At 50.2% G+C, this 18,095-nt stretch overlaps 2 protein-coding genes across 5 annotated transcripts in view; both read left to right on the forward strand.

Annotated features, from left to right (window-relative positions):
• UNC5B (unc-5 netrin receptor B) overlaps nt 1–4,801 on the forward strand; it is a 58,401-nt gene extending 53,600 nt beyond the window's left edge. For all 4 annotated transcript variants that reach the window (XM_061373909.1, XM_061373907.1, XM_061373906.1 and 1 more), the window contains 4 exons: nt 558–707; nt 980–1,144; nt 1,235–1,419; nt 1,895–4,801. In XM_061373909.1, coding sequence (XP_061229893.1) covers nt 558–707; nt 980–1,144; nt 1,235–1,419; nt 1,895–2,060 — 666 coding nt within the window. In that variant the 3' untranslated portion in view covers nt 2,061–4,801. The remainder of the gene's footprint in view (nt 1–557; nt 708–979; nt 1,145–1,234; nt 1,420–1,894) is intronic.
• Nucleotides 4,802–7,912: 3,111 nt separating this feature from the next.
• On the forward strand, nt 7,913–17,776 carry SLC29A3 (solute carrier family 29 member 3). Its single transcript, XM_061373910.1, has 6 exons — nt 7,913–7,974; nt 8,794–9,033; nt 13,143–13,225; nt 14,279–14,505; nt 15,661–15,823; nt 16,546–17,776. Exons 2-6 carry the CDS (start codon nt 8,806–8,808, stop codon nt 17,213–17,215), a joined length of 1,371 nt encoding a protein of 456 aa, XP_061229894.1. The 5' UTR covers nt 7,913–7,974; nt 8,794–8,805; the 3' UTR covers nt 17,216–17,776.
• The last annotated feature ends 319 nt before the right edge of the window (nt 17,777–18,095 follow it).

Raw genomic sequence — 18,095 nt, forward strand, 5'->3', positions numbered from 1 at the left:
ATTCCTGCATGGAGACACGTCTCTCTCCTAGTTGGGAGGTATTTGTGACATAGGTAACATCGAGTGCAAAATGGGAAGCTTGAATTACGGACCACTGGTGCAGTGGCTGTTTAATTCCCTGTGACTTGTTCTGTGGCGTCAGGATTGCTTTAGTGCCTCTAGGTGGAGATGCAGGCAACATTTTGGCCCCTGGATTGAATTTTTCTCCTAAGAGCTGCTGGTATAATAGTGGGATGGTGTTAAAAACAAATAGGATGGCACTCTTTAAAAGAGTGCCTGACCTCTGTGTTGGACCTTTGCATTGTCTGAGGAGTACAGAGGCATATACTGATTCTCACATTATAAACTTCAAGTTGTAGGTGGCGCTGGCATGTGAGATGAGTTGGCAAGTTCTTGGAGAGCAGCTGTCGGGGTGGCAAAGGCTGCTTTCCTGTCTGGGCTTGTTGCTGCTGCTGGCTCCTCTTGTCAGGAACATACTTAGCTTTGGGTATGGAGGGAGGAGAGGAGCAGCCCCTGCTTTTCATATGGTCTCACTCTGCCTGTCGTATTGCCTCCAGGAGGTGCTGGAGCTGGAACGCACACTGGGTGGGTACCTGCTGGAGGAGCCCAAGCCCCTGCCCTTCAAGGACAGCTACCACAACTTGCGTCTCTCCATCCATGACATCCCCCATGCACTATGGAGGAGCAAGCTGCTGGCCAAGTACCAGGTAAGGGGTAGAGGCAAGGCCAGCTGAGGTCCCAGACTGGGGACACCATCCTCAGCCAGGCTCCGTGGGGTTGTGAGTGCCCTGGTCTTGTCTCCAAAGTTGTCTCCCCCAGGGATGGAGGAAGTGGGACTGGTTTTCAGGTCTTTTCTGGTGGGATGCTGTCTGTAGGGTTCCTCTGTCCCATCTTATCTGCACGGGGTGGCTGGAGGGAGTAGAATCTCCCAAGGGATCTCCTGGAGCCTTCACTGAGCTTGTGCTTCCCTGGTCCTCAGGAAATCCCTTTCTATCACATCTGGAGCGGCAGCCAGCGAGCCCTGCACTGCACCTTCACCTTGGAGAGGTACAGCCAGGCCTCGACTGAGCTCACCTGCAAGATCTGTGTCCGGCAGGTGGAAGGGGAAGGGCAGATCTTCCAGCTCCACATCATGCTGGGAGAGGTGAGTGGTGGGGAGGTGGGGGAACAGCACAGGGTCATGCTCAGGAGCCGCCCTGTGCTGCAACATCTCCCCCTGTTCTTCGCCTTGCAGCATGCCAGCTCCTTTGACACCCTCCGTTCCCACCACAGTGGTACCAACACCACCACCACCCAGCTGGGACCCTATGCCTTCAAGATCCCCCTCTCCATCCGGCAGAAGATCTGCAACAGCCTAGATGCTCCCAACTCCAGAGGAAATGACTGGAGACTTCTTGCCCAGAAGCTCTCCATGGACCGGTGGGTCTCTGCATGCTTTGCTTTCCCCTCCTGTGGCCCAGGCATAGGCGCTTCACTCTGCCCTCCCTCCCTGCTGAAGGCATCCAGCTAGGTTATGTCCACCTATATAGGTCTGCCCCATAAGTACAGATTTAATATATACCCATCTATATCCATGCATCAATCTGTGCCACTGTCATGGGTTTGTTGTGTAATTTATGTGGGACCATGCTTGTGCTGTTCCTGTCTGGGTTCAACTCCGAGGACCAAAGGAAGGAAGGGTAATTTCAGCAAAACAAAGGTTACATTGCTTTTGCATGAATGCCAGCTCTGTGTAAAAATTGAAGATAGTTTCTCAAGGGCTTTGGCATTTGCGTTATGCCATTTCCATCAGCGTTCATCTTGCAAACAGGTTTGCTGCTCCAGCATGTTCCTTCCTTTCATCCCTGAAGGGCACTGCACCAACATGGACTTTCTCTCTATTTCCCCTTTGCAGGTATCTGAACTACTTTGCCACCAAAGCCAGCCCCACCGGGGTGCTCTTGGACTTATGGGAAGCCAAGCACCAAGACGATGGTGATCTCAACACCTTGGCCAGTGCCTTAGAAGAGATGGGCAAGAGTGAGATGCTGGTGGTCATGGCCACAGAGGGAGACTGCTGATGATGCTCCCCATGGCTGGCGGGTCAGGAGGATGAAACAGGGGGTGAGGGGGGGACCCTTCCCTGACAGCAGGGGGAGGCACATCCATCCCCAGGCAGCAGATGAGTGAGGAAGGGCTGAGGCCGTCACTTCTCCCTCCCTCCCCGCATCACTGTCAGCCTTAGAGACCCATCCTCAGCGTTTACATGGAATTCAAGTGTTACGCAGCATTCCTCTTCCTCCTCTTCCTCCTTCTCCTCATGGCATGGGGAGGAATTAGGGCTTCTCGAGTTGGGATGGGGGCTTTCCTTCTCCTTCTTTGTTTGGGTTCCCCTGCTCCTCCTTTAATAGCATTTCTGCGTTGAAGGGATGAAGTACAATCTAGTCGAATGGCTTGCTTCTGGCAAAAGCTTCAGACAGCTTAACAGGCAAACAAGAAAGAAAAAAAGGAAAAAAAAAAGTTTCTTAGGAAACGCAAATAATTTATTATCCAGATCTTTGGATGAGTCCTTTTTTTAAAAAAAAAAAAAAGAAAAAATTAAAAAAAAGATTTATAAATCTTTTTTTGTGTGCGTGTGAGAGCAAGAGCGTTGCCATGGTTGGGGTGGCAAAGAGATTTAAATGAACACACTTTTGTAGGGAAAATCATGGAGCAACACATGTTTACATGTCCTGGGACCCCCGGGGAGTCCGTAGGGTAAAGTGCCTCTACGCCCCTCTGGTTCAGGGCCAGCTGAGACTCTCCCCAAGACTTTTTCCTTGCAAACTCCCCTTTCCCCAGCAGCAGTGCCTCTGGAGCAAGGGGTCGTCTCTGCCTGCAAGGATGAGTGAGGGGTTCTGCCCTGCATTTAGGGTTCAGGGGGGAAGTGCATCTGGATATTGGTGTTTTTAACGAATTCTTCCCTGGCATCGTTTGGGGGAGCTTTTTAGGATGACTACACCTTCATTTACATAACTTCAGTACAAACCAAAGATTTCAGCCCTACACCAACCCACAGGCCAAAGGCCAAATGTTTTAAACCCACCAGGGTTTTTGTAGTGAGCACCCCAAATCTGGGCCTGGTGGTCAGAAGGAGGTGATGAGCAGGTTGTGCCAGGGTCCCAGGGAGAGCAGAGGGTTGGCGGGCCAGGATGTAGCCCCATGCAAACTGTGTTGGTTTTGGGTCCATGTGCTCACGCCTGTTTTTTGATGCGGTATTTCAGCAGGGATTCGGGGAGGGAGACCTTGGTATCTCCAAGTTGCAAGCCAGGCTGAGCATTTTCATGAGAGGGACAGCGTCATGAGCAGTGATAGGATTTCCATCCTCTCATTGCAGCTCCTTTTTATTTTTTTCCCTGTAATAGACCTTTTATAATGATGGAGAAGTTGTGGGATGAACAGAAAGTCATCAAGGGGTAGGCAGGAACAAAGTGTCTTGCAAAGGTACGGTCTTTCAATGAAGGTAAAAATTTAGATTGCTTGCAGATAGAAATAGTTACTCAGCGAGTGCTATATCTTAGAAATGTCTGTTTAAAAATAAATAAATGAATAAAAGGATTAGACTAGATCACGCGGCAAGGCTATGGAATCTCCATCAGTGGAAGTATTAAGAGCAGGGTCTGAGAGCAGGTCCTGCTTTGGCTGTGATGAGCAGTGCCCTGGCTGCAAAGCCCTGGTATGGTGTTACAGGGTGCATGCAGCATCCTGCAGCACCCTTGAGCAAACTCAGGACTTGGGGAGCCATGCTGTGACTGAGAGCATCACCTTTGAAGGGTGGCTCGGGAGCAGTTTTCAGTATTGCTTGGGCACAGGGAAGATTCCTCTCAGCAGCTCTTGAAGCAGTGATGGGAAGTGTAGAGCCCTGTTGTACTTTGGGGTCTCTGGGATTCCTTTCTGGGTTTTCAAGGTTGTGGGAGAGAGGGGATCTCTTTCCTCTGTGCTAGATGGAAAGACTTCTGCTGGGTGAGCTCCTGTGTCACGTGGGAAGGGTTTTGTCCTTCCTTTAGGTTGCATTTTATCATCTGGTTTCTGACACCCCATCTCTGAGCCGAGGCGGAGTAAGCAAATTTGGAAAGAAGTGAAGAACTAATGGATCAAACCAGCTGCTGGCATTTTATAGGGCTCCTTTCTCAGTGCTGGGGTGCTCTCTGTGAGATGAGATGCTCTTCTTTCGGGTTGCATCTGAATCTCTCTCACTTTCATTCCCACTGTCTCTGGTTCATGGATCACTGCGCTGGCATGTGCACCCATCCGTCCATCCATCCCTCCCACCTGTGGGTGCCTCTGCCTCCATCCCCATCTGTCTGTGCTCGTCTTCTCCTTCTGGCAGGCAGCAGCCTCCTGGATTTACCGACATGCATGTTTGGGGAGGTTCTCCCCAGTTTTCAGACCAGGGAACCTGCACTAGAAGCAGAACAGGAGGAGGCGGGGTTTGCTCCTCACCCTGGTCCTCTGAGTGCCTGCTGCCCAGCTCCCATGGGAGCCAGCTCCCAGGAGCCCTCCATGCCTCCCTTCGTGACTGGGGGTTTGTCTGCCCAGGCGTTTTGGCAAAGGCAATCCCATGATCCGTGTCATGCTGGCAGTGTCCGTCTCTTGCTCCACAATCTGTTCCCATATTTATATGTCCGGGGGATGGGCCTAGTGGCATCCTCTAAAACTGCATCTGTTTATTCTGTAAACTAAAGAACTGTAAATAAAGTTTAGCATTCCTATTGTAACAAATTAATTTTTATGCAATAAATTATATTTCCTAGTCTAATAAAAAAACCCAAAAACCACAAAACCCAATCTGCTCACTTCTCTTGTGTTCATCACTCATGAGTTCCTGCTGGGTTTGGCATCTCCAGGGATTTGGATTCAGCTTGAGCAGCAGCTTCAGCATAGGGATCTCTGTGAGCATCCCTTCAACCTGTTTTTGGGTCAGACGCTGCAGGCGTGCCAGTGCCAAAAGCAGAGGATGTTGCTGTCAGAGTCCCTAATAGAGGTAAGCTGTAGCAATTGATTTATGGTTTGTTTTTGCCTCGCATGGGTGATTACAAGGCAGGGACTAGTGCTACAACCATGTCTTATGGGCTAGAGCACCATCTCAAGCAGTTCATTTTCTTCCTTGTGGGATATCCTGCAGAAAGCAATGTCCCTTCCAGCAAGAACTAGGACCAGGGTGCCTAGTTTGAGAGGGGGAAACAGTACGGAGCTGCGGTCTGTAACTTGGGCATCTTGTCCTCCAAACTCTGCCTTGATCCTCTGCCTCCTTGCCTTGCCCCATCCCCTCCTTTGGGACCACCTCTGCCACGCTGCTTCCCTGCCTTAGTTCCATCACACTGTCTCTGCCAGAGGAAGCAAAGCCAGAAGGGTTTGCAGGGAGAGGTGAGGGCTTGCTGCCCCTGCCCACTCTGCCTGGGCCACTCGCCTCACTCAGCTTGTGGGGACAAGGTGCCACCAGGAGATGACAATGTTTTTCCTACTCCAGGTAGGTGTGGGTATTCTGCAACCAGTGAAAGAAATAGGGAGGAGGTTGCTGCCCTGTCATGGCAGCCATTGTACCAGAGCCATGCAAAGATGCAGAACCCTCCCAGCTGGGCTTTCCAGCTCTAAATACAATGCTGAGGCAGATACTTTCTCAGAAGTAATAACTTTTTCTTCTGTTCAAATCTTAGTTCATTTAACCTCCATCTTCCAAGTTGCTCTCACTGGGCACCTTTTACACCCATCTTTCCGAGGGCCCAATCTGTGGGTAACTTTGACCAACTGGTGCCTGATTTCATCTCCTATTGAAATACACAGCTTTCTAATTCCTCATAAAATTAAGCTGGCCCTAGTCTTCTCTGCAGTCGACATACTGAATTCAGCCCCCACGACAGGTTCGTAAGTGACTGCCATGCCATCACTAAGTGCTGACAGATTTATTCTGCTGGATGCCTGGGAACACTGGAGCAGCCCACACCAGGGTCTCTTGAATTTCCTATTGCATGTTCAGGAAATTTCCTTTAGGCCAGTCCCACTGGCTTTTACAATTCAGCTATGCCATGAGCTGCTCCATACAAGTGTTGAGCTGTACCAAGCAGTGGGGGGACCTTCTCTATAAGTCCCACTTAACAAATTCCAATCACTTAACCATTCCTTACATGCCCTTTGCTCCATTACACCTCCAGCATGGTGAGGGCAAGCAGTGCTATGGGATGCCTGGTAGTCCTTTGGGATAATTGTGAAACCTTCCCTGCTCCTTCACAGCTTGCCTTGACTCCAGGCCAGCGCAGGACCTGTGTGTGGGGTTGGGGTGGAGGGGAAACAGCCCAAACCCTGCTTTGGGCACAGGAGTGTCCCTAAAATCTGCAGCAAGTGCAAGTGGAGGTCTGTGCTGCAGAGGGTCTCTCAAGTAGTACTGACTCGGGGGGCTTCTCATGGCTTCAGTTAAATGTGAACTGTCTTTGTTTCCCCTACTCAGCTGTCATGGTCTCTTGTGTTGATTTGATCTGAGGCTGTTCTCCAGCAGTGGGTTTTTTGACATGATAGACAGCATCAGGTCAGAAATATCAGGCGAATCTCTCTGAGCTGATGAGTTACTGACTCGGATAGGCTGTGCCATCTCCTCAGGTGCTTTCCCAGACTAGCATGTCAATGCAAATGAAAATCCCAAGCAGAAACCTCTGGAGGGAAACCCATGTGCTCCTCTCATGCCTTTCCATTTCAGCACATTGCCAGTGGGTTGGTCGTGGGCTTCTGCTTGTTTTGCTCACAAAAGAACTAAATAAAATAGAGCATGCATATATCTGGGGCTATTTTGACATCTGCGTGTCCTGGGCTGTCTGGTGTGTTCTCCTTGAAGGCTCAACGAGGCTGGAGATGGGTGGAGGCTGGCCCTGGCTCCCAGGCGGTGGCCAGCTTTGTGTGCACTGGTGCTGCTGGGAGGTGAGGTATCTGGGTTGGTCTGCATTTGTCCCATAGGCAGTTGTACATGCTAAAACAATACAGACTAGACCATCTTGGGGCCTTCTGCAAAAAACAGGGACTATTTAGCTTCGGCGAAGAGAAGCTGGATATGTGTGCAATGGAGGAAAAAGCATTATCTTAGAGCAGACAGGAAGGCTAAAGGTAAACAGTTAGCAACATGAAACCTAGATATAAAACTCCACTAATTGCCAACACAAGTGCAAACAAATTGTCGAAGCACATCTGGTTGTAACGGGGCTGCAGAAAAGCTGGGGTCCCACCAGTTTATAATTTTCCTATGTAGCTGCCCACCTGCCAAGGAGCCAAACCCATCTTTGGGGAAGGAATACGGGAATGAAGAGTGGGGGAGAGGAAAAAGGCTAATGAAGTTTTCCTTCACAGTTCCATGATGCCCTGAAGGTGAGTGTTCAAGTGTCATTCAGAGGAAGCTGAGGACTTTACAGTGAAATTCATCCTAATGGGCCATTGCAGGAAGTGGTCAGTGCAGGAAGGTAAGCAGCATCTCGTTCTACGGAAGAATTCCTCATTCCCCACCCTCACATCCTCAGGAGGGGATGATGCACGCGTGCTTTGGTGACTTCCACCAAAAAACAAGTCCTGACAAGTGTTCCTATTGCTACGCCACAAGCTAGGCCGTGATTAACACTGATTTTAACAGAGCGTTTCTAATCTAAACCCGGGGGGGGGCGGGGGGCAGTGCTTCTTGCCGTGCACCTGCAAGAAGTGAAACAGAGTAAAAGACTGTTTTAAAACATGGGGAAAAAGGGGGAGTGGACAAAAAAACTAAAGGGGAGAGTTAGTGGCAACTGCGCCTGGGTACCGCCGGGCTGCACCGCCCTCGCATCCCGTCCTCCCTCCACCGCGCCGTGCAGCACCGCCCGCGGGGCCGGGCCGGGCTGGGGCTACCCCACCTCCGGCGGGGCGGAGCGGGGCTGTCCGGCCCGGCTTGACCCGTGTCCGCTTGGCTCGGAGGGAAAGGAGCCGGCGGGGCCGTGCGGTGCCCCTGTAAGTGCTGCGGCGGGGGGGTCCCGGGTGCGCAGGGAGGGATGGGATGGTAGCTGGCTGGCTGGGTGCGCGGAGGGATGCGGCGCTTCCTCCTCGTGAAATCGAACGCGCTTTGCAAAACCCCTCATTTCCGGCGTTATTCTCTTCCCCTGCACTTGCCTCAGCCCGTGCCGCGGCGCCGCTCTGCAGAGCCTGGCGGTGCTGTAGTCGTTTACGAGTCAGTTTGTACAGCCCGGCATTGCTGCGGGAGTTCATGGTAGTTTACGCTCGCCTTGCAAAGCCTGCTGGCGTTGCGTCAGTTCACAAGTCGTTTCCCAAAGCCCGGTGGTGGTGTGGTAGTTTATGAGTCATTTTACAAAGCCTTGATGATGTTGTATTAGTTTACAAGCCGGTCTGCAGAGCCTGGTGGTGGTGCATTAGTTTACAAGTCATTTTTCGAAAGCCTGATGGTGTTATTGCAGTTCGTGCGTTTCCCTGCACACCCCCATGGCGTTGGTAGTTTACAAGCTAAATCGTTTTGGAGCCCTGCACGAGCTGAGGTTTCCTGCTTTTGCAAGGCTGAAGGGATTGGTTAATTATTAATTATGGATGGCAACATGGGTGCTGTGGTGGCAGTGCCAGTCTCTGCCATGGCTTAGTTGACTTCTCCTGTATCTCCCAGGGGACCAAACATCCTTGTGCTAAGCTGGTTCAGCGCGCTCATCCAGCATTTGCTGGGTGATCACAGGCCAAAGGAGGAGGGAACCGCACACAGCAGCTTGCAGGCAACAGTTTGCAACCGTCATGGGTAATATCTCTACTGGTGGTTGTTTTCTGCAGCGTGCCAGCACTATGCACCCCGATGAGGAGCCCCTGACAGAGGAGCCTCTGTTGGGCGGATGCAGCCAACAAAAGCCAAGCGACCGCTTACATGGGGCCTATGTTATTTTTTTCCTCTTGGGCGTTGGGTCACTGCTGCCCTGGAATTTTTTCATCACAGCAAAGCACTACTGGATGTACAAGCTGCAAAACTGCTCGGATCGGGCAGGCCCCGTGGGACAGCAGGCATCAGATATGCAGGTGAGTATGCGGCTTCCAAGGCCTTGAAAGAAGCTCACCTCCTTCCCAACTTGCTCTTTTTCCCCTTCCATTTTCCCAGAAGGTGAGTGAACGACCTCTGGGGTTTTGCCTGCTGCAAACCAGGGGTAGAAGTGTATCTGGGGAGAACAAGATAGATGCTTAAAACCAAAAAGCGTAGCACGTTGTTCTATCTTTTCCCTGTATTTGAAGTGCTAAGTTTAAGGTGCATTTAAAAAATCTAGGTTAACCTGCGCCTTAAGCGAGGCTGCCTTTCATAGGACGGTTTCTATGGTGCAAGGTAAAAATCTTTCTGTTGTTTTTCTATCTATCCTTCACGCTTGGTGAGCGCCCAAGCCCCATGGGGCTCTGTGCTTCCCCAGTGGACTCAGCTGCAACTCCCTGCAGGCTGGGAGATGAACTGCTGTTAGCTTCTGGCCCAGTGGCAAGGCATCAAGCATGCTTCAGGCGGTTTCTCCCTTGCTCTGTAATTTATTAGAAACAGCAGCAGGGCTTTGCAGGAACACCAGCCCTGGACCACATGGCTTGTGATAGTCTCAGGCGCCCTGGATGCTTTACTGCTTTTCCTTCAAGATCTGGCACATGTGACTGGGGTATTTCCTGCAGTGATAAACATCTGGCTTCTGACATATGGGATGAGGAGCTTGTCATGGGGTGACTGATGAGCTGGCCTTGGGGTGGCAGGCTTGATGGCCTCTTATTTCTCCCCCCAAAAGCTGCCTTTTCTTGCTCCTGCTGCCATGGCAGGATTATTTCCGTGTGCCCCCCTGACAAAGCAATGGTATTTCTTTGGGGCTGGAAAAAGTATTGGCATGATGAGGCTGCATCGTGTCCTCTTTCTGTTGCCAAGCTTGTTCAAGTGGTTTGGGCACATTTTATTTGTATGTAAACACAGAGCCAGGTGTGATGCCCAGGTTTTCTCTATGATTTCTTAATATGGCATCCACGGCTGTTTTTATTTTAATAGTTGTTAAGCCAGCTGTGTTTTTGATGGGGAGGAAGCAGAGTGTCACCAGTGGTACTTGTACCAGGACGCTGAAGTACCAGGGTGCTGGTATAAATTGAGATACCAGGTGGATGAAACTGATGGAGAACAAGTGCCTGTGGTGCCCAAAGACCATAAATAGACTGTCCCTGTGCTAGCAAGGGTGCTCAAAAAGGGGATGAAGGGTGCTCTGCCACCACGTGGCATGATGTCCTCCCACAGTCCCTGCATCCCACCCACTCCTCATTGCGTCTACATCATGCTTATGTGAGGCAATTCTCGAAGAACTGGTTTCAAGTAGAGTAAGTATCACAAGGTGTATTCTTCCTAAAATCTCTTGCACAGCTATATTCCTGGTCAGATAATCACTTCAGAAAGTGTTCAAAGGATACTACTTCGCTGAACAGATGTTCCTCGTCTTTCTGTATGGCCACGGTGCAATGTTTTTACTTCTCTGGAGACAAGCAACCTGGCTTTTCCATGGCAGTCAAGTCTATCAAAAGCAAATCAATTGGCCCCTGGGATGGCGAGCCACGGTGCTGCGGCAGGAGGGCTTACCTGCAAACCGAGCTCAACTCTGGAAAGACGCGCTTGTGACTGGCAGCCTGCTTTTGGCTCCAGCCTGCTCGCTGCTGCTAATTTCATGCCCTGTGCTCCAGGTAACGCTCCGGTGCCTTCAGCCACCACCATGGGCCTGGATTGCTTTCCCAGCCTGGCAAGAGCCCAGCTGCTGAGTCTGGGCTAGAGCAGAGTAAAAACTACCTTGCAAAAGCACCTTGACAGCAGTGGGCAGTGCTGGCCACCACTGATGACTAATTTACCACTGCAGTGCTTTGTTCTTGTTAGTGTTTTCCTTCAAGGTACCAAGTGCACGGCGTGCATCGTGGCATGTGTTTGAAGCTGCTATAGTTAATATAGGATCAAACACTTCCACTATGTGCCTCGGCTCCATGCCTGAGGTGTGTATGACACCTTTACCCATAAGAAGCAGAGGTGGCAGGAAGGCAGCTTTGGACAAGGAGGAAGATGTCAGGTTGGCTTTCTGGATTATCATTTGTCATTAGCTAGGAAAGCTGTGATAGTCTTTCGGTGTTTGTGTTTCCCCTCTAAAACCATGGTGGCCATAAGGAGCTCGGCCCTTGTGAGCAAGGGATGCCCAGAGGAGAGGAGCTGGCCAGTCAGGGAGGGCTCAGCAGAAAGAAGAACTAGGTATATCTTGCATAGCCAACAGTTTGCTCTGAAAGCACGTCTGTGACGGGTGGAAATAACCATGTAGGAAGAAGAGTTACCATTTGAGCTGGAGTAACACCTAATGAGCAAGAGCAAAGAGGTGAGATAGGTATGGCGCCTGATACTTTCCATTGCTCTGGTCATGGATTAAATTTGCCACTGCATTCTGCTGCTACATTAAAAATGTGGTGCAAGGACTTTCCTTCTTCACAAAAATAATGTAGTTGAAACCCTTCTACTTGGCTTTTCTTTTCCAGCAAGGTTTGATTGTAACTAAGGCAGCATAAAATTTCCCAGTGCAATGCAAGCTCCTCAGTTTCTTAACTACTTCACCAGTTCTCTTCCCAACACTGATGTGAGCACATTTGCTGGGAATGAATGAAGGTCTCCCCAGGGGTGCTTGAAATGCAGCATCTCTGCCAGATTACTTCATGTACACTTCTGCTTTGTGGAAACATTATAAAGTCTTTTTTCATCCTCAAAAGAAAATTAGCTAGGATGTATATTTAATATCCCTAGGCTGGTTTGGTGGTTTGTTTTGAGTAGGTTGGTAAATAAGTAATAGTTTTAACTGCCAACTTTGCGTTTTGCTTTGGTTTTTTTCTTGTAATTCACTGTATGGCCGAAGACCTTTGAGCCTCCTGCTTTGCCAAACTGGTGCTGTTAAGTGCAGGCATTTATGTCTCTGTCTATATGGACCCTCTAGGAGTGATTATTAGATTTCTCATTGCTTACAGTAAAGCTCCTCATAGGGAAGAATAAATTAACGTGATTGTAAACTGATAAAATTACTACAGTGCAAAGCTGAAAAAAGAGAGTTACATGAAGAGAAAATGTGCCAAGTGCCTTCTTATGCTCAGATGTGTTGTGGCCCCTTCTCTGTAGCTAGGAAACTGTAAATGTAAACCCATTGCAGTGGGGGTGAATATGTAGGTCACCCTCTTTGCAAGCATTGCCCTATCTGCTGGTTGAGATTCCTGCAGAAAAAAAACCAAGGAGATTTAGCACCTCAAGGGAGATGATGGAGCAGACATGCTTTAACAGCATAATACATAAAATGGACAGAAAATATAAGCATTTGGCTGCAATTTTGGCAAAGAAATCTCTCTCTCTCTGCTGTGGTTATTGCTTTCTGTGTGCCCGGCCTGACCTCTGTGCGAGGTGAGCTGGTGAATATAGACTGATGCTACAGCCAGCTTGCTCAAATGATACACGAGTCCCTGGAATAAATGTGTTGAGTCTCAATATAGTTCTTCAATGAGTTTTATGCACACAGAGAGGGAGACTGGGTGTGAAAATAATGTCCTTGTATCCCCACTTGGGCTGCTTTTGCTCGAGCATGTTCTCAGTCATGGTGTCCTGGTCACGCTGTGTGGAGAGAGATGCACAGGTTTGCTAGCCATTGCGGACTTTCAAAGCAGTTAGCTAAAAGTATTAAAGGTATTGTGTCCTGATTTATAGCAAACAGCCCTCACAGAGAATAGGATAAAATGTTCATGAGGTTTGTCCAGGATGCGGTACCCAGCAGGAGAAATTCAGACGCCCACATTTTTGGTGCTGTCCCATGTGGGCAGTGCGACAGTAAGACAGGTATTTCCTTCACCATTTTTGCTTCTGAATTTATGTCTCTAATTTCCTGAAATATTCCAGGGCTCTATGGCTGTTGCAGGATGAAAAAGCCCTGGGGGCCACTTCCTGCTGTTGGCCTGAGCAGTTTTGCAGCATGTGCTAAAATGCAGGAAGGGGGACACCTGCATCATAACCCCTCATGCTGTATTTAGGAACTGAAATTCATGTGTTGTTCTCCCACACCTTGTTTGTTTGGGTTTGGGTTTTGGTTGGTTGGTTGGTTGATTTTGTTTTGTTTTCCTGGCAGGACTTTTTTGAGAGCTACATCTCCATTGCTTCAACTGTGCCCTCGGTGCTGTGCCTGATCGGAAACTTCTTGCTTATCAACAAGTAAGTGCTGCTGCATTCCAAGGTCAGGCGTTACCTGTGGCTCTCCCCAGCTTTGCCTGTGTTGCTCCTGCCTTTCTGTGGCTTCAGCTGTGGCTCCCAGCTCAGCTTCCCCTTCCCTTGTGAAGGGAAGCTTTGGAGTACACAGGGCATCATGAGGGCAGCCTTCTTTGTGGCCAAAATCTCCTCATCTGTCTGCCTGAATCACAGCCAGCTGAGATGAAGCAGGGTGAAGCACTGTGCACTGTACCAGCAGCACCCATGCTTGGGGTTGTTTTGAGTTACACCACTGTAAATATATTTATAATAAATTCCTTGGTTAATTGTTTGGCAAATGTTCTTTCATCTTCAAACTGCCGTCATGTTCATCAGGGGACTGGCTAAGGGCTGCTGAGCTCACCCAGGCCAGGAGTAACACCTTGCTCTAGTCCTACCAGTTACTGCACTGATTTAAGAAGTGGATCATCTGTGCCACATCGCAAGCTTAACTTCTGTCTAACACAGCTGTATCCCTTTGTTTGTATCCTTCTTTATCCCAGATCAAGTTCCTGCACATTTGTGGGCAAAGGGCAATGTGTTTGTGTGCTCAGTCTCTAGATCTCAGCTACTGGTCCAGCTCCTTGCCTCTCTCCCTTTCCCTTTCTCCTCTCTCCTGCCCCCAGGCCAGCCCATCCAGTCTCCTGGCTAGGTGATAAGCAACTTTCTTGCTCAAACAAGTAATTATCTTGTAGCCATGCCTGGGATTGCTTTCACCCAGCCTGCTGTGTTTCCCAGGCAGGCTTTATCGCTGCTGCTGTACATTGCTCCAGTGATGGAGACAGGCGCTAATTTCTGGGAGAAATGGCTATGTACAGCTCAGCTGGGCTTATAGACTTAGTCTTGCTGATAGCAAAAGTGTTGACATCTAAAGGCTTCTGAGAAAAATAATTACTTTTTATTCCTCATCTCCCCTCACTTTTCTTTGATCGTTCTCACAGCAGAGGGGTTGGTGTCCTCTCATCACACCTTCACATTATAGTTTGAAACACAGGAGTGTCACTGTCCCCTTGTCCCCAGGGTGCCCGCCAGTGTCCGGATCCTGTCCTCCCTCTTTGTCATGCTGGCTGTCTTCCTGGTGATCACGGTGCTGGTGAAGGTCGACACCTCTGCCTGGACCACCCGCTTCTTTGCCCTCACTATCGGCTGTGTGGCCATCGTCAGTAGTGCCTCGACTGTCTTCACCAGCAGCATCTTTGGTCTGAGCAGCTGCTTCCCCATGAGGAACTTGCAAGCGCTGATCTCAGGTTATTGTCCCTCGGCCACGCCGTCCTGGTGGGATTCTGCTCTTTCACAATCCTATGGCTGGGTAGTTGGTTTTCTTTCTCTCCTGCATCTGGTGTTTTGTCACATGGGGTTTATTTTAGAAACATAACTTTGCCTTAAGGATAAAGGGAAGTTGCTGAGGAAGAAACATACTCAATCACATGAGCTGGTGCTTTTGTTTCTGTAAATACCCATAAACCAAAGTGCTGAGGGCTCATCAGAGAGAGGAGAGCAGCGGTCCTTCACCATGCCTGCCTGGGGGTTGAACACCCTGCAGCCTGCATGACAGCTTGACCTCATTATTTGTTCTGTGCAGGGAGAAGGGAGGAAGGAGTTGGAGGAATCATCGACTTTGCATTGTCTCCTCCTTTCTGTTCAGCATTTCCATGTGTTTCCATCAGTGATGAGAGACATATTGGGAGCTGTGAGTGATGAGCTCCCTGGAGGTTCGATAACATTATAAATGTGCTGCAGAATGGCTGGCGAACTAAGATGGGAAGGGGGAAAACATCAAACTGGAGGAGTTTTCCTGGGGCCAAGACAGGAGTGTTTTAATGAGTGTAGCCCAGTGGGGGAAGTCACTGCATCCCCAAGATGGTGTACCTGTTGCTGGTGGCTTGAACTCCTGACTGGGGGAATGTTTAAGAGGTGTTTATATGTGTGCTGGTGGAAGGCAAGGTTTAGGCTGTGGGCAGGGTTTGGACTTTCTCTGCAGGACTCAGCACATGCAAGCCCAGCAGGTTGGGTCCCATCCTGACCCCTGTGTACTGCCATGTTTGCGTTGAAAGGGGATGCAGGATGGGACCTTGGCTGCGATGTAGTGCCACAAATAACTGTGTTGCAGCAAGGTATGGAAATTGAAACAAGGTGGTATGTGCAGCTGCACCCTGAGCTGGGTTTGGGACCAGCATGTGGGCAGGGGTTGAGCTGCTTTTCCTGAGGGGTTTGTGCATACCAGGAGGTATTAATAAGAGGATGCTGCTGTGTCTCTCATTTTTCCCTCTGCATTTAAGTCCTCCTTACTGGAGGTGCTGTGGGTTGCTCACTGCCACCTCCATGGCTCCCAGATGTACTCACCTCAGTCAGGCTGGCTCAGTTATAGGCACTGAGTTCCAGTTCTCTGATCTCTCACACAGGTCAGGCCATGGGTGGCACCATCAGCGCCGTTGCCTCTCTGATAGACCTGGCTGCAGCAGCCAATGTTACTGACAGCGCCCTGGCCTACTTCCTCACCGCTGACATCTTCATCGTCTTCTGCATCATGATGTACCTCCTCCTTCCCAGGTTGGAGTACTCCAGGTGTGTGCACCTGCCTGCCGTGGGCATCCCACATCTCATGGTCTGAGAGGGTTTACGACTGTCAATGCCAAGCAGGGCTGCTGGGGGCACCCATGGGATACCTGCTGCACCAGTCTCTGCCCCGTCGCCCCCCAGTATCCCATCCTGCATCCTGAATGCTTCAGCTCCAGCGCTGTGCTGTATCAGCCACACTTCCGCATTTGACCGAAACCACAGACTGAAACTGGGCATCTGGCCCAGCATGTGCTGAGTTTCTGGCAAGCTTCACTGGGGGATAGAGGGTGCTGATGCGGGGGCTTCTGAAATGCAAGAAGTCAGCAGAGAGTCATAGACTGGAAGCAGACAGCTAGGTGGGTTCCTGTAGGGCATCTGTATCTACAACATCATGCAGCATCATGATGTGCGTGACCTGTTGGTCTTGTTTATGCGTGCAACCCCTGAAGCCACCTGCCCCCCTCAAATGCCTGCTACAGTGGGTCATCTTTGTGAACTACTGAGGGTGGAAAGGGATACCACAGTGGGGAAGAGGGGGTGGTGGATCCCTGAGTGTCACCTACCCTTACAAGGTGAGAGCTGGATGTGTGATAGGGGTCACTGCAACTACCTTCACTGGGTCCAGCAGACATCCCTGCATAGCCAGCTTCTCTCCAGCTCCCTCCAAATCTGTTTGTGTTCCTCCCACATGCACTTGGCTAATAATCTTCTTCCTTCTCTTTCTCCAGGTATTACATGAGCAGCCAGGAGGAGAGCCCTTCTCTGGCCACTGTGCCACCTGACAGCTCTACGGAAGACGAGGCAGAGCCAGAAGGCACCACAAGTACCTCCTTCACTGCAAAAAGCACAGGCATCCCACCGCTCCGCCCCATCCTGAAGAAGACCGCTCTCCTTGGCTTCTGCCTCTTCTACATCTTCTTCATCTCCATCATCATCTTCCCTTCTCTCTCATCTAACATCGAGTCGGTCAGCAAGTCTTCGGGAAGCCCATGGAGCACTAAATACTTTGCTCCGCTCACCAGTTTCCTCCTGTACAACTTTGCTGACTGGTGTGGGAGGCAGATCACTGCCTGGATCCAGATGCCTGGTCCCAAGAGCAAGCTGCTGCCTACCCTTGTCCTCCTCAGGACCATCTTCCTCCCTCTTTTTATCCTCAGCAACTACCAGCCCCGGGCTCAGATCCAGATGGTGGTCTTCAACCAAGATGTTTACCCAGTGGTCTTCACAGCGCTGTTGGGGCTGAGCAATGGCTACCTGGGGACACTGGTCATCATCTATGGCCCCAAGATAGTGCCAAAAGAGCTGGCTGAGGCGGCAGGGGTGGTGATGACATTTTACCTCATGTTGGGGCTGGCTGTGGGGTCTGCCTTCTCTGTTCTCATTGTCCACCTCATTTAGAGGAGCAGCTGGGGGGAATGCCCTCGGTTTGTGGTAATGTTGTCGGGTATTTAGGACTTTTTCCCCCAAAAGCCAGGCCCGCCACTCTGCCTGTCTTGCTGAGGGGAAGAAGGGGTTTGCATCCAAGAGGAAAGTCCTCCTTCTGGGAAGGGGTGTCCTCTGTGCCTGGGAGGTACTGTCAGACATTTGTCATTCTCCATCTTGACTGGAGCAAATGGACCAAAAAAGCCTTGTCCTCCCCAAGGAGCTCAGGGAAGCATGGGGGCCACAGGGAAACCTGGCCCTCGCCCCAGTGCCAGTGAGTAAGGGTGGCTAGGTGGTGCCGCCACTCTGGTTTTCAACTGAAACCAAGGCTTTTGATGGCACCTTGGGAATTGCTGCCTTACTGTTTTGAGTTTACCCCTGCAGTGTTTTGATGATCTCAGGGGGATCCCCCTTCATCAAACTCGGGTGCTGAACTAAAGGGAATTTGAGCCCTGGAGCACCTTCAAGGAAGCTTTGAGGGCAGATAGCAGCCACACCAGGGAGCAGGGAACAGTTTCAGGTGTATTTATTTCATACATTCATGCCACAAACGAAGCATATGTAAGGGAAACCTTTCCATTTGGACTTGTGCTTGCTTTAATTTTTTAAGATTGAATTGAGGGATCATCCATTCCCAGCACAGTGCCAGTAGTGCCAGGGCTGTGTGTCATGGCCAACCCAAGATCATTTCTTCAGCTGTGACTGTGGTGTGATGCTTGTGAACACCAACTTACCTGTCAGCAGCTGAATCCCAAGGAAAGCGAAATGGTAAGTGGCCCTAACCCAAGGTTTCTAAGGTGCCTTTAGTCTGCGTTGAGAAAGGTCTGTAAAAGCCAGGGAGAAGTATTAGGCGTTG

The sequence above is a fragment of the Neopsephotus bourkii genome, unplaced genomic scaffold (genome assembly GCF_033783945.1).
Source record: "Neopsephotus bourkii isolate Nb327-2 ecotype Australia unplaced genomic scaffold, CSIRO-AGI_Nbou_v1 NB_1634, whole genome shotgun sequence".
Taxonomy (NCBI): domain Eukaryota; kingdom Metazoa; phylum Chordata; class Aves; order Psittaciformes; family Psittacidae; genus Neopsephotus; species Neopsephotus bourkii.